Below are 16852 nucleotides of genomic sequence, written 5' to 3'. Positions count from 1 at the left end.
GGATATACGCTTGATTTTAAAATCCACCTGGCACGAACGCAGGTCCAGATACCTCAACTACATGCAGTAATTTTACAGTGAGTTGTGTTGCTCATCTCAAGGCCCATATCCACATGTTTACTAACACAGAACTGTTCATGGGGTTAAGAGTACAGCTGCTTAAACATCTGGTTTGATGCACTGCTCAGGATATCAACAGTTCCAACCAATAGTTTACAGAGGTAATTGTCAGACTGCACAAACTGTGGAACTTAAACAAACCATCAGAATGCAGAAAGGGAAAAAAACTTGCTATGACTCACTCAAGTATATGAGGCAAAGTATGGCAAGAAGAAACAACCAATTCTTTGCTTAAGAGTCACAAAGCAATGAGATATTTGTTTGTGCTGTACATTTTCCATTGTTGATCATGCAGCACAAGATCAGATTTCAGCATAGTTTATGATAACATTATTACAGTTATATTTATAGATTGTTAGCAAACTTTAAAAAAATATGGTTGAATAAATTCACAACAGTCTGTATTTTCAAAGACAGAGTGTTTAGCAGATGCATGGAGAATGTTAGAACTATGCTGAAGACAAAACACCTAGAAAACACAGGGACAATCCCCACCACTGTGCAGTAGTTTGCAGCAGCTTTACCCAACCTTTACATTAATGTATGAGATAATGTAAACTATAAAGATCTGGTGTCAGTTTTGAACAAATGACAGATAAGGTCTTCTCACTCAGTCCAGGACAGCAGGTATCATTAGTCCTGTTGACTTTGGAAAGGGGATGGGGTGTGTGCAGAAACAGAGTCAGATGGTTATCTAAAACCCAGATCACTGTGACATTCTCAGCCCTCCAGACTGCTTTTCTGGAAGTCCAGAAATACTGTCACTGGATCTTTTCTCTGCCACATCTTATCCCTTCTGGTGATGTCTCCATTTACCATCACCAACTTTCATCTCCTCCATATTATCCTCTTGTTCACTGCTCCTTTAACACTAGCTCCTTCCTCAGCTATCATTTTTGTGATGTCAGACCAATGGTCCCAGGGAATCAAAGAGGAAAATACATGACAGGAGTACAGAGGAGCAGATATCATTCTTTGTTTGTTTCATGTTATTGACTTTATTTTCCCTGTCTACACCCTTGCCCTCCAGATCTTTCTCAAATTTGTAGCCCTCCCTCAAACAGTCTCTATTAGTTACATGCCCTTCATGCATTGCAGCAGTGCTGGAGGTGAGGCTGCACAGTGCAGAGCAGAGGGGGCAGCCACTCCCTTCATCTGGTGGCAGTGCTGGGCCTGCTGCACCACAGGGTATGGTTGGTCCTTCGGGCTCCAGGGCACACTGCTGCCTCATGTCCTGCTTCTTGTCAGACAGAACCCTATGATCCCTTTCTGGGGAGCTAATCTGCAGTCACTCATCTTCCAGACTGTACATAGAGCCAGGGCTGCTCCATCCCAGGTGCGGAACCCAGCACTTGCTCATAATCATGCAGATAATGACCATCCTCGAATCTGTCCAGATCTTGGTGAAAGGCCTCTCTACACTCAAACAGGAAATAACTCTCCTCCCAGTTTAGCATCATTCATGAATTTACTCAATATATCTTGCAGATTGTTATTGTAGTAACTGATGAAAGCATTAAACAGAACTGGTTTGAAAAAAAAAAAAGTCCTGCAGAACCCCACTAGTGGCAACTAAGTCAAATCTCAGACCATAGTTTTCCCTTGTCTAACACAGCTATGTCCTATTCATCATGGGACATTCAGGTCACACTGCTGTATGGGGGTTTTTATGTCCTGAGGCCACCTCCTTGATGTCCACTGTAACTATGGGTTCCCTGACAACAGAACACTGAACACTGGTGGTTTACTGACTTGCATCTTAATGGCTGTTGTCTGGCACAAGAAGCAATTTAGACAGAGCAATTCAGATAGGAGGAAGATGGATCCCCTGCCAACAAAGAAGCTTAGGCTTCAGGGAAGCAGAAGAGAACCTGAAACTATGGATGCTGATCCACTTGAGGGCGATGTAGAGCCCATGGAAGTGGATCAACCTCCAGAGGAAGAACCAATGGAGGTGAATCCTCCATCAGGTGCTTGCAGTGCAGGACATCATGCTTTCCTGGAGACACCACCACATCCATTGGCAATACACCAGGGGCTCTCAGTTTCTATCTTAGTGTTGAAGTATAACCATCTGCCAGAGAGTCCCAGTGTCAGCTGCTTCTTCTTTATCACCATTCCTTCCCCATCTCCCACCACTGCTTCTCCAAGATTGCTCAATTCTTCTTTCCCAAGCTCTGTGGAAAAGGAAAGTACTTGGACTAGGACTGGTGTTCTCTGAGCTGTGCTGGTACAACAGGAGGAGTCCAACAGATAGCCCTGAACACTTTGCTGTCTCCAGGTGAGCCCTGAAGAAGAGGACAGCGCCTCAGTGGGAAGGGTCCTGGTCACATAGCAGCTTAGGGCAGGCTGTGTGCACTTTACTCAGTGCTTGGGTACAGAAGGCTGAGGGGTGTGTAGGGCATCAGAGGTTCCCCCTCCTCACTCTGCAGGACAGCACTGAGAGAAGGAAAGACCCCAGCAGTCCCTGGCAACTTAGAGGTCAGGGAGCAAGGGCACTGTTACTTCACCGCTCCCAACAGTGTCTGCCACTGCTTGCAAGGAGCTCTGTCATGGCCTCCCCCTGGCACAGAGCTGCAGCCTCTGTGGCCTCAGTGTCCTCTGCAATCACAATAACTGATGTGGTTGCTCAGACAGAGCAACCCACCAACTCAGTGCCAGGGTTCCTGCACCTGCTGCTGCCTTCTGCGTCTGCCAGTCCTGTCCACTGAACCTCCTGGGACAGGCACTGCCAAAGCAGATGTTTACTAAACACTATACACATTGGCCCCAAAATTTATTTGCATGACAGCAGTATGGAGAAGTACCAAAGAGTCATTTTCATACATAGCTTGCACAGGTTTTCTTTTTGTTCTTTCCCAGTTGTTTGATGTCTCACAGCAAATTTAAAGAAAGCAATCCTAAATTTCCTACAGAAGAAGTTCTCTCTTCACTGCCAGGAGCAGCTGGTGGATGCCAAATTTCAAGGAGCATCATCCCCTTAAATCTTTACAGAAAATAAGAGATATGAACTAAAATAGACCATCTTTAGACAGAAATGCAGCAGAGGTCTGAACTTTCCAACTCTGAACTTTCCAAGACTTCTAGCTCTGGTACCACCATTATGACTGAGTTTTTCAAAGATTTCAAGTTCCTTGACATCTTTCAGGTGCCATTCACTCCTGAAAGATTTGAAAGTAATCCACTACAATTATTATCAGAACAAAATTACTGAAACTGTTGCTCAAATTAAGGCCAGTTTCTCATTAATAGGTCTGTCAGTTAACATTCTTCATTACCCAAGTCTGTAGCACAAATTAGGAAAAGAAGGCATTAGAAGGAGGCAGGATAAAGTTTTTCAGGTGTGATGAAAAGTAGAGTATGCACAAGTACAATTCCAATGTCTGTAACTATTAGGATAGAAACTATATTAAAAATCATAATCTTCTGTCCATACTCTATTCCTCGAGTTTTAAGCCACATATGTACCTTCATAGGAAGGTCCAGCAAACTTTCCTGATCAATACCCCAAAACAACCCAAATCACCAAGTGCATAAGCAGAACACATCATGACTGGGTAGCTAATGAGAGCTGGGATTGCAAACATTGAATAACATTGTGTGCACAGTTACCGAGGCAGTCTTATACTATGTAAGCGCTCATTTTCCCTGTCAGATGCCCCAGGGAGCACAACAGAATTGAAGCAGTAGCAGCTAAAAAGCTAAAAAGCTAACCTGCATGAAGGATATAATTTCCTGTCCTAAAGAAGACCAGTATTCCTGCAGTCATCTGAAACTAGCAGTCCTTACACACAGAACAAGAGCAGACAAGTGACAGTTCAATGGAGAGCCTTATTTATGCATGGCTTTAAGTGTCTTCTTCTCCAGCCTGCTAAATGTCTTACACTTTCTTGGTGGCCAGTTGTCTCTGAGGAGCGTCCAGCTACTGCTGCCAACAGTGTCAGTAAATTACACTAGCCCTCACATATCAGGCTCTCTCTGACTTTCAGGAAAAGTTTACCCAATGCTTTTAGTGAGGTATTAAAAACTTGTAGACTGCTCCAACCAGATTGAGCTATGGTCAACAGACCTTCTCCACCCCTCCTCCCAATGTCCATTGCAGAATTCTTGCACCTTCCACATGCACATAAAACATCTTTTCAAGGACTTCCTTGATTGTAAATTGACTCACTGTTGTAACTGCTGTTCACATCCGTCTGTGTTGGTGCCAGGCTGTACTGAATTGGACCTTCAGAGGTGGCCCTTCCTGACAGTAAGGGGAAGAAGAGAAGGGAGGAAGGGAAGGGGAAGAGAAAGGGGAGAGAAGGGTATATTTAGATAAACTCACATAGCAGACCTGCAGTGTTTTTCTAACATCACTTCTGTAAATTCCTCCCCCCAACAATGTTCACACACTCCAATCACACATGCAAATTCAGGTACCCCAGCAGAAATGAGAGGTTAATTGCCTCAAGACCTTCCAAAGAGGTTCATTTAGCTTGTCTGTCTGGCAGCCCATGCAAGATACCTTGTTCTGGGGTCGTTAAAGAGAGCAGAGGACACATAAAATAGAAAACCTACAACATTTGTGTACAGGACTTCACTGATCCCTACAGATCAGGCAGTCAGCCCAAGTTAACATCTCAGCATGTCTTTCAGGACTGACACATGCAATAGGACCTGAATGTTAAACACGAGGAAATCAGCCCTGCTGTTCTGTTCATTAGCAGACATCAGACACCAGCAGAAAAAGCATCTTGACAGCATTTCTCAGTAGGAATTGCTTACTTTGTTTTCACAGGAAAAAAAAAAAACAAAACAAAACAAAACAAAGCACAAAACCAACACAGTCCAAATCCCCTCTGTTAATAAGAGTATGTTTGACTCAGGTAAGAAAAAGAAGTGTAATTAAGCTTATGTATCTCCTTAGTAGATTGCATTTGTGAATTTGCTATGCACGGAAAAGTTTCTGCCCACAGAAGGTCCAAAGATGCAGCCATCAAACTGCTCTGATGTGCCTCATTCCGGATTTACTTCTCTGTACGTGAGGTACCAGAGGTGGAGTGGCAGCCTCTTAGATTGAGAGCGCTTGGGTACACCTGTTTTAACAATCAAGGTCATGCTGACTACATTTCCAATCTATTTCTTTCTTCACTTTTTGATCTCACTGCCTTCTCATCAGGGGTAGCTCATGTAATCTTGCTTTACTTGCAGCATTCTTGAAGGTCCCTGAGGTGTGTGTACTACACCATGTGCAACCCAGTGAATCTTAAAGGTTCCTGGGGCTTTCCATGGAATACCTTCCATACTAGTACTACAGAGAAAACAGAATCCGTAAGTACCATAAGTACATGGCTATGCTTACATCGAGAGATTTTACCAGCAAGTTAGAGATAAGCTTGGCATCTGTCCATCAATCCTAAATCTCTGCCTGACTATTAAGGCAACAGTGAATGAGTCTAGCTGTCTTTCTGTAAATAAGCACTGCCTTTATTAAGCTCTCAGTTCTCTTTAAACTCCCTTCTTGACTTGTTCTCACAGAATTTATCTAGGCAATACATATACTTAAGATGGATGATAAAACAGCATTCACATTAGCTATAGCACTTTTCTTAGATGTTATGTGGAATTAATTCTCCACTTGAGGAAGCTCTGAAATACACAGTTGAGCATTACACACTCTAGAAATGCGCATTATACTAATCGAAGAGCAGTTAATGCTAAGTTATTGCTGACAGCTGGTTTCACCCGTTCATACTAATGCAGATGAATAGCACTGAAGCAATTTGTGTCTTGTGAGAGCAAAGACTGAGGAAGATATTTCACACTTATAGTCTCTAACTTGCAGTACAACCATCCAGACTGACAGAACACAAATTTTAAGATACTTCCCTTGAGATACTTTGACTGAAGACTTCAGCCTCTTAGGGGTTTTGTATGTTTATTTATATCTGCTTGCAACAACTTTTCATTAAGAACAGAAGTAACCAAAACATGTTCAGAACCTACGGAATTGCCCAAGAGTGTCAGAGAAAAATTGAAATTTTTTGTTCCCTTGCTGTTTCCTGTGCAACGGGAGTATACAGATTGTCTCAATGAGAGGGAAGTAAGGCGGTGATGTATTGTGTTCCTCTGTTTTGTCTTGTTGCTTTTTTTAAGATTATGTAATTTTCAAAACTACTCTTTGTTCAGTGCTATTTTACTTTCTTTTCCAAAAGTACCTACTTGTATCTACTGAGAAGCATCATGCTTCCTACCTTGGGCATTCTTTCTGTTTATGATGATTTTTGCAGAAGTTTCCTACCTCTGTCCCAAGTCAATGGATCTGTAGCTGTTTGTTCCTCACTTCTGTTTTCACAATAGCTTAGCCTTTTAAAATTTTATATCATTTTAGTACTCATAGCTCACAAAGTATCCATCTCATCTCCCAATTATTTACATCTGATCTGCCTTTGGTTCCTTACTAAGGTATGTATACTGTCCAAATTTCTTAAACTATTATTGCTTTTATCACATGCACCAAAAAGCAGGCAGAAGTGCTCCGAGTTAAGCACCAGAAATTATAACCATCTTACAGATCAGTAAAGAGTCATCCTGAAACTTCATTCTAGTCCAAGCATGGTGACTTCAAAATAGCTATCTATTTATTTATCTATTTATTTATCTATGTATTTATTCATTCCAAAAAGTGGAGAGCCACTACATTCTCTGCCTGGTTTCACATGAAGTGCGCTCTGTAATTCAACTAGAGGTAGCTTGAGTTCACGTGAGTTCACGGTATGGGCAAAATGCAGGACAGAATCAGAGGTTGATCAAAACAGAGCAAAAAGTATGTTGTCTTGGCAGATACAAATGATGAGAGAAAGATTACAGAGAAGCATCTTACTGCCTAAAATCTCCTTCAATGAACAATCTTCTGATCAAGAAAAAAAAAAAAAAAAAAAAAAAAAAGAGAGAGAGAGAGAGAGAAAAAAGAAAAACAACCACAAGAATTTCTGTATACATCTTGAATTCATAAAAGGCAGACACATAATGTGTATGCAGTGCTAGTCAAGTACAATTTTGGCCTTTGACAGTAAGCAAAGAGCTGGGTATCCTAGAAATTTAAAACCATCGTACAAGGGCTTTCTCAGACATTTTTGATAGTGAGCCATTACTCAGAGTTTCTCTTTCAGTCTCCCAAATGCAGGCTGTGAGCAGAAGAGTAGCCAGGGAAAATACCTGCTGCCAGCTGCATGGAGCACAAGGAGAGCCCCAGCAGGACCAAACATCAGCAGCTAATTTCTCACTGATGCTGATCCCATCCCAGAAAGCTCAAATCCCAGATTTCCCAATACAGGGATGGGTCTGTGCCTAAGAGAGACAAACTGGATAAGCTGGTGATGTTTGGTGGTGGAAGAAGGTGCAAAGATCTCATCAGCCACACCAGAATTAACTGTTCCAGTCACCTCCAGATGCAAGGCTAGACCTAAAGTCTCATCCATTTATTTCAAATCATGGTAAACAACTGTAATAAAAACCCTTCTAACACATAGTAGGTTAATTTATTATGGTTATGTTTCTTTTTTTCCAATTGACATTCCTTTGAAGGGTCAAGCTATGCTCTCAAATTACAAAGTGTAGTGTTGATATTTCAGGAAAGTAGTATCATTACCTCACTGAAACCTAAAAAGAGATTTATATACACAGTATCTGTAAAAGTCAAATAGATTTGATTCTTTGCAGATTCCACACATTTTTTTTCCATTGTCATTCAAGGGGCTGTCATTGATTTGCCCTCATCTGCATCTACGTTGATTTCTTACAGTCCTCCCAGTTTAAAAAGATGCTAAAGAATTCCATGTACGAATTATGCGGCTAGAGTGATATGAAAATACTAAGGGATACTAAGTCTAAAAAGCAAAACACTTTAGTGGTCAAAGTGACTGCTTGCAGTGAAACAAATATAAAGATCATGACTGACCTAAAACAAAATAGCCCCTGACATTTTAGCTTGCTTACCTCATGTTGTATTTTTTGGAGTTGTTGTATATTTTGGAGCTTACAAGCTTGTGGAAGAAAATCCTTCCATAGTTTGCTTTGCTTTTTACTTAGGATATTTAAAAAAAAAAAAAAAAAAAAAAAAAAAAAAACCACAACATATTTAAGTGTATTTCCCAATTTCTCCAACTTTCCTTCAGCCATGGGGCAAATCTCTCTTACAAGGGCTGTTCATTCTTGGAGCAGAAAAATCCTCCGTTTTTCCCAGGAACCAAGATTCTCATTTTCCAGTTCATTTCAGGTTTTAACCTCAACAGAAAAACAGCAGTTTTCTGCTTGCAACAAAACCATTGATGCAGTGCCTGCTTTTCTGTGGCCAGAGCTGCCACTTTCACTCAGAAGAAACCACATATCATAGCAGATGCTACCACTCCCATAGCATCATCACACTTTTTTTGAAAATCAATTCATTCACCTAGCAGCCCAAATATCAAAGCCCAACTGTGAGTGGGGCCACATACCAAAGAGTGAACTCGCAAAATGCTGTCTTGTTTGTCTTGTTTAATGCAATTCTAGCAAAATAAATTTGCAGCTTTTTAACCTTGGCTGTTAGTAACAAGTGACATTTAAATATCAAAATCCCGGTGTACACAGATGTCTACAGCTGGGAAGACAAACAACTAAGTCTTTCAGTGCACTGAGTTTTAAAAGTTTGCTGTTTCAGAGAATACACTGGTGCCTTGTCTGCAGGATCAGTTTTAAAATTATGCTGTTTCAGGGAATGCTTTAGTATTGATACAAATTACCAATTTTCACAAATAGAACAAGACAAATAGTATATAAATAGTAACGGATAACTTCTCCAACACTCCTCAGGCACCACTATCCCCAGAAACCAGAGGTCTGCACCAAATAAAGTTCCATGAGACAACAAACCAGTTCTGCCCTACCACGGACTTTCTCTCTCTTTGTTTTTCTCTGTGGACTGTGTGCTAGACAGTACCTTCACACCTCACTAACACTGTAAGAGAAGCACAGCAGATTTCATATTTCACAGAATTGTCAGGGCTGGAAGGGACCTTCAGAGATCATAGAGTCCAAACCCCCTACCCAAGCAAGCTCCCTACACCAGGTTGCACAGATAGGCATCCAGATGGGTCTTGAATGCCTCCAGAGGAGACTTCAGAACCTCCATGGGCTGCCTGTTCCAGTGCTCCATCATCCTCACCGTAAAGAAGCTATTGCTATTGTGCACATTTGTGTCGAACTTCCTATGCTTCAGTTTGTGGCTGTTTTCCCTTGTCCTGTCTCCACACACTGCTGAAAAGTGTCTGGCATCATCCCTTCTTTTCTCAAGGCTGAACAGACTCTGGTGGCTCAGCCTTTCCTCATACAGAAGGTGCTCCTGGCCCTCTATATCTTTGTGGCCCTCTGCTGGACTCTTTCCAGGAGATACCTGTCTTTTTTGCACCAGGGAGACCAAAACTGGACACAGTACTCCAGGTGAGGCCTGACCAGGGCAGAGTAGAGGTGGAGGATCACCTCCCTTAACCTGCTGGCCATGCTTCTTTTCATGCACCCCTGAATCCCACCGGTCTTTTTGGCCACCAGGGCACACAGCTGGCTCATGGCCAACATGTTGTCCACTAAGACACCCAGATCCTCCTCCACAGAGCTCCTCTTCAGCAGGTCAGCCCCCAGCCTCTCCTGATACATGCGGTTGTTCCTTCCCAGGTGCAAGACTCTATACTTGTTCTTGTTAAACCTCACCAGGTTCCTCCCTACCCATCTCTCCAGTCTGTCCAGGTTTCATTGAATGGCAGCACTGCCTTGCTGTGACACTCCTCCCTGCTTTGTACCACCAGCAAACTGGCTGGGGGTAGGCTCTATCCATCCAGGTCATTGATAGAGATGTTGAACAAGATCAGATCCAGTACTGACCTCAGTATTGACTCCAGTTACAGGTCTCAAATCTTTCCATAACATGGTGATCTAACTATAAAGCAGGAATCTGATGAGGAACAAGTTTGCCCAGTGTTGTACACTCACTCTGAAGAATCCTTTAACTTCTGAAAAGATTCCACTTAAAAGGCAGCAGTGGAGTAAAGTAGCTTAGCAAGCACTTGATCAGATAGAGACTGCACAGACAGGCTCATATCTTGCAGTTCCTAAAACTGGAATGCAACCCAACCAATGTTCTTTCACACAGTTTGTGAGTATAATCTGTAATTCCTTTATTCTACATCAATACTTCCATCTCATCCCAGAGTACTCCCCTACTACTTACACAGTAGTATGGAGCACAGCTATAGATAAAACTGCTGTCATTAGTATTAATAGTATCCAACATTATCAATACAAGACCTCACTAGCTGTAAAAGTATCAAGGGTGATTAACTCTTGCGTCAAATGACTTCAAAGCAGCTGCAATGAAAAATCAATGACTAAAGTCATAGCACTGCTAATCTCCTGGATTTCCCTATTAAAAAGGCTTTAAATCAGAGCCATATTTCCATAACTCTGCTCTTTAAAGTGAGCCTAGATGCAGCATTCTTGTTCCCATCTTGAAAAAAAAAAAAAAAAAAAAAAAAAAAAAACACAACACAGGAATGTAAAAGAAACACCAAAGTACTGAGAAGCTCCTTCTGATGGGAGATGCTGCTGTCCACAGCTTGGGGGTTGGATCTGGATGATCCTGAAGGTCCCTTCCAAGATGTTTTGTGATTCTTGACTCACATTAAGAAGTCACTGAGCTAAATGAATCTTGGCATTTGTTCTTCATTGCTCTGAAGGTGTTGCTGATGGCACCATTAAGCTGACTTCTAATATGCATTTAATTTGGAATGAATGTGTACTGTGAAAGACCTCTGAACACACCCTAGGGAAGGAATTCTCTACAACAGCTTTCTCCCTGATGTGAACCCATGAAGGCAGAAACTCTCTTGTGCATCTGTGGCCTATCTTTATGGAGCTGCACACACTCTAACAGATGACACCTCTTCAGGCTAAGGAAAGTAAATCAAGTGAGGAATGATATGTAATGTGCCCATGAAGACATAAGAATCAGAGAAATCTATGATCAGGGAGCAACCTTCACTATCTCTTCTCACCCAAGAACTAGGGAGCAGCAAATAGAACAGATTTTTAAAAAAAGGATTATATTTATTTATGCAACCTTACTTCAGTTGCTGAAATCCCAGACACAAAGCATTCTAAGTAATAAAAATTATGAAGGCTCCAGAGTCAACTGGGCAAATTAAAAAAATAAAGTCTATGATGGGCTTCTAAGCAAGAAGTTTGTAAGTACCTTAGCCACTTATTTCTGAAAGTCTTGGTAATGTCAAAACACCATATACTTTCCCTGTTCTTTTAATTCCTTGTACAGGAATTCCTGTTTGTAGCCAAGACATTTGGTTTAGAGAACACTGGTCTGATCTGCTGTGACCTTTTTAATGTGAAATGACTTTCATAATGCTTCTGAATAAAATTAGTCACTTCAAAGAGGAAAGTAGTGTATGAAATTGAAGTCACCAGTTTTGAACTAAGAATTCACCTAGGGAGATGGGTTTTAAAATATCTACATTTGATAATCTTATCTTTACTTTTATTTGGAGAACAAGCATGAATTTCAGAACAGATGGTGTATCACCACTAGGGCAGAAAGGTGGAACTGTGAGAGAGGAAGACAGTCTCTCCCGATTGCCTGGAGATACAGGAGCCAAGAAGGAGGAGGTGACAGCTTGCAGAAAGTTAAAAATAAACCCAGAATACTGACATAGCCTTGTTTTCTTCACGGTTGTGGGATGGAAAGACTAGACTTGTCCATTGTATAATGAAAAAAGATCTTTCTGTGGCTCTAGTTAATGCCAGAAAGTTCAACCTAGGAAAAATAATCTAATGGTCATAATGCACAACCACTAGTGCATGGGGGAAAATGCATTTCTTTAAATGTATCTGCAGTTGTGTTTTTTAAATAAATCTACTGTAGATGGGAACAGTTTTTAAAAGTAATCCTGACTTTGGTGGCAGGGTAAGGAAAAAGAAGCACAAGGGACAGTCTTGGTTATTTGGAGACTGAATTGCTGAAAGTGCTAAAACCACACATTCTCAAGAGTCGTCCGGGCTCTTTTAAAATCATGCGACATCTGTTCTTGAGAACTGTGAAACCTGAACTCTCAGTCCCCCTGAAAAAGTGACTAAACTGTCTTCTGAGTCTCACCTTCCCACAAACATATACATCCCAGCCATGTTTGTGCTTTCAAAATGATTGCTGTGTCCTCAAAAAAGCTGCCATACATGCTCTCAGAATCCCCCAACTGCTCTCTGTGCCCACTCTTCACTTCCTCTGTGCTGACTGCTGTTACTTCTATTAATCTCCCACCTCCTCTGTCTGTACAGCCAAACATTAATTGTAAATTCCCATTTAAAAGGAAAACCTTCCTCGAGTGAATATACCATGTTGAAGTAGAAGGCTAATTTTTCAGCTTGTGCTCCTCTCTGCAACCAGGAAGTCTTTCTGAAGCTGAGCGGTAATGGAGTGGGTATCTGATATGTGGATGGCCCAAGCAAGATGACTGTGTGGTTGAACATGTCTTGATGCAGAGTATTTTCAGCGCAGAAAGCAATCTGTGCCCTTGTTCTCTAATTAGTGTGAGCATGCTTTTCCTGCGGTAGACATTTTTTAGACATACAGTGAAAAACAGTGCTGCATTCAAACTACATTTTAAGCGTTAACCACATAACTGAAATACAGAATACCCACTGGGTCTTCCTACACACATCCCTATGGCCAATACATTCAATTTTCCACTATTATTAAGGAAGATTTTAAGATGTCATCCACTGCAGAAATACAGTAATCAGCTGGAAACAGAATTTAAACAGCAATTTGAAGATGGAGACTTGAATTTGATGATTCCTAGCTTAATATTTTTATTGTAGCATTTTCCTCCTTGAGTCCATGTCAGAAAGTCACAGTACATATGGTTGCCAAATTCTACAGAATCAAATATATTTACCTCAGATGTTTCCTTTATTAGGCTTTCTTTGCCTTTTTGTGCCTCACATAATTCATTTGCACGTGTAGTGAGCGAAATCTTTACTGTTAGAACAAATAATAACACCAACAACATATTATTTCCATCTTCTGAATTATTTTAGCATCAGATAAAGCAGAAAAACATTGTCTAGCTTAATAGCTTTTTGCACAGCCAAACAGAAAACTGTGAAAAAAGAATTTTTACTTGCAAGATGGTAAAAAACAAATTTGACTTACACATTTTTTAAAGCTTTCTTTGGGGTATTTTTTCTCATTTTAATTTCAAAGCAGTGCTACAGAGTTCGTACTTTGTGGCTGACAGCCCTCTCACAGCAGCTCTGCACTTTTGAGATGCTAGCTGAACTTTATCCACATTCACTACTGCGCGCGCATAACAGATAGCCCAAAATACAGTCCAGTGTGGGCCTAAACAGCTTACAAACATGAACCAACTCCAGAGTTACATCTTTTTCTTGATTTCTACCATGGACTGCATACTGCTGAGTAGCCTGCTGAAGCATTTTGTTGCCTGGTCATAGTTCAGAGTAGTCTCAATGCAATTGTACCCTGCCCAGAAAACATGCTAGGGCTGGACTCCAGCAATCTCAGTTCCACTCATCTGGGGAATGGATGGGCATTTCCAGCCCTGTCTTATGCAGCCATTACAATTATTAGAAGTAGCGCTGAGTAACTGTTGCTAACGAGAAATAAAAAGGCTAAGACACTTAAAAACTGATAAATGATCTTTCACATCAGTGAAACCACAGCTGTGCTCTGCATCCTCACACTGAATCAACAAACAGCTAAAACCTAAATTAGCTTCTTTCAAATTGGGACATATGCTAAATACAACAACCATCCTGGCTTGTGCAGCTCCATAAACTCTTCCCTTTGCATAGATGGAGAAATATCTGTAACTTGGATGTTTTCCTTTCAATTTCCTATAGTGTGGCAGTGTTTTTAAATTTTTCAGACTAGCCATAGCATTTAACACTGCTAGATATACAGGAATGAAATATGGATTAGAGCTGGCAATCAGGCTTAATATTTTAATCAGAATTAGTATAGTAAAAATAGCTCAGAAAGCCAAAGGAAAAGGATTGTAGCATTTGCAATAACCCAGATATCCCCTATGAAGTAGCAAGTGTAAGTCATTCTGTTTACACCTGTACCAAAGTAGAGCTAACTTGAACATGCCAAGATTATTCTTATTTTGCTCTGAATTTAATAGCTTCTACCAGAGGAAGAATTCACTGTTCAGAATTAAGTTCTACAAGTCTCTGAGAGATAAGAAGGCATCAGTATACCAGTTACCTCAAAGACCAAAGCCTTTAAGCCAACAGATATACTGAATGTGAAGAACACAGTCCTGGAATTCAGCTTGTCAGTCCTTAATACTGACATCCTCACTGCTGCCTCTTCCAGATTTGCCAATATAGGAATGCAAAAGCACTGTGACCTGAGACAACTCCAAGCTCTCCCTAAACCTCTTTTGCCCAGAGCCAAGTCCCTCTCCCACACAACAGCAAAATTTTTTCAAACAATGGGAAGGATGAAATAAGGAAGGAAAACAGGAGATTCCACTGGTAGGTGGGAGGAGTGAACAAAGGGATTTGTGGTGCTGAGCTGCTTGCTGGATTAAACCACAACAACTGGGTTTGAGGAATCACTTGTTTTTTTAAAGCTGAAATATCTATTGCCTCTGATGGAATGTCTCACAGCTTTAATGATGTGGCTATGACTTGTATGAAATAACCCCTCTTGAGGCTAACACCCAAATCTTCCCACTCATGGAAAGTAAGACACTGCTGTAATTCCTTTGTTTGTTTTTTTCTTTTAAACTAACACAGTGTTCACTTCACTGCCTAAGCAATGAAAGCTTCCAAGACAAGGGCATATCCTGTCTCAACAAATTCTTTTTTATATGCACTGCTTCCTTTTCCTTCATAACTGTTCTCTGGATGAAGGAACAAAAGGAACGTCTGTATCCAAAAAGCCTTTGACACACACAGGTAGCAGAGCTGGCCATTTCAGTAGCTTCTGTAATTAATATTAATATTTATTAGCCACTACATCAGCTCTTCACTTTTCTTTTACCCAAATAAAATGTGACAGAATTTAGAGCCATCTGAAAGTTAACTTTCAGTAGCATCCAAAATATAGTTAATAAACTCATTTCTTGACAACCCAAACAGCTAATGAAGACTAAATAAAAGTCCCTGGACACCAGTATTTGTATTACTTGCTTTGGTTTCAGCATTTGTCCCCCTGTATTTCAAAAAGATTTTGAGAACAAGATATGTGGAACAGAGAAAAACATTCATTTTCAGTCACTTCACTGACATTAAGCAAGTTAACATTTTGGTATACTTGGAAAATGAACTGGGTTACGTGACTGCAGGAATGAGTTACATCACTCAGTAGTGTCCTAGCCAGATAAACCACTGCTTAACTTCAGCCATAAACACTGCTCATAACAGTACTCTCACAGCACTTTGGTGGAGCTTTCATTTGCAGCTCCTGCCTCTCTGAGAGCACCTCAGGTAAAGTGTCACGCAGGCAGTGCTTAACATTGAACTATTTCTCCAGCTAGGTCTGTAAGCCAGGACGTGTTACAAAAATCCTTCACTCAAGAGCTCAATCTACATCATACCAACTGCAAAAGGTACCTGTGGAGTAAAGAGGACCTTTCTGTATAAAAGCAAAGAGGCTTTTAGGTCACAGGCTTACATACAGGACACCTTGCAAAATACTCTCCCAGAGTATTTATTTCTACTGAAATTAGTGGTCTTGCTTTAGAAGGTTTAGTTCACTGATGCCACATGACAACACTGTTTCTAGAGTTTTTGTAACAGTACAGTAAACGATTCATATTTTACAGAGTATAAGTCGTTTTAAAGCTGTAGTAGATTTGCATCCTAAAACTCAATCTTTCATAGAACTTATATCTACAGTAAGCAAGTTAGAGGACTCCCACAAATTCTCCTGCCAAGGGGCAGAAGTGTTTTTCAGAAGTTACTTTTTATTTCTTTTTCACTTTTTCCAACAATGTAGAAATAAATAAATAATTCATTTTCTTGAACAATGTTTTCTGGAACATCTTTGTACATGTGTATTAGGTGCTCACTCCTATCAGGTAGGTCTTTCAACCTTAAAATATTCATAGAATCATAGAACCCTTAGAGTTGGAAGGGAACTTTAAGGGCCATCTAGACCAACTCCCCTGCAATGAGCAGGGACAACACAACTAGATCAGATTGCCTGGAGCCTGATCCAGCCTTCCTTTGAAAGTCTTTAGGTGTAGGGCATCCACCAGTTCTCTGGGTAACCTGTGCCTTACCACCCTCACAGTAAAAGACTTTTTCCTTATGTCCGAGATAAAAGCTTGAAACCACTTTTGAAACCTCTCTAAAAGCTTGAAACCACTTTCCCTTGTTCTGTCACCACAGACCCTGCTAAAGAGTCTGTCCCCTTCTTCCCTGTACCTCTCTTTTAGATATTGAAAGGGTGCTAACAGATCACCTTGGAGCCTTCTTTTCTCCATGCTGAACAGCCCGAGGTCTCTCAGCCTGTCTCACCTTGAAGCCACCTCTTTTCCACACTGAACAGCCCCAGCTCTCTCTGTCTGTCCTCATAGGAGAGATGCTCCCTTGGATCATTTTTATGTCTCCCCTCTGGATGCACTCCAACAGGTCCATGTCTCTCCTGTACTGACTCCACACCTGAATACAGTAC

General features: G+C 41.0%; 1 protein-coding gene across 13 annotated transcripts in view; it reads right to left on the bottom strand.

The window, feature by feature from the left end:
* Window positions 1-16852, bottom strand: part of NRG1 (neuregulin 1) — a 456310-nt gene that overhangs the window by 278889 nt on the left and 160569 nt on the right. For 11 of the 13 annotated variants that reach the window (XM_072358889.1, XM_072358887.1, XM_072358892.1 and 8 more), the window contains one exon: window positions 4292-4366. In XM_072358889.1, coding sequence (XP_072214990.1) covers window positions 4292-4366 — 75 coding nt within the window. The remainder of the gene's footprint in view (window positions 1-4291; window positions 4367-16852) is intronic. The other 2 variants (XM_072358891.1, XM_072358897.1) reach the window with 1 other exon arrangement.

The sequence above is a fragment of the Excalfactoria chinensis genome, chromosome Z, assembly GCF_039878825.1.
Source record: "Excalfactoria chinensis isolate bCotChi1 chromosome Z, bCotChi1.hap2, whole genome shotgun sequence".
Taxonomy (NCBI): Eukaryota; Metazoa; Chordata; class Aves; order Galliformes; family Phasianidae; genus Excalfactoria; species Excalfactoria chinensis.
This window is presented reverse-complemented; position numbering and strand designations above follow the sequence as displayed.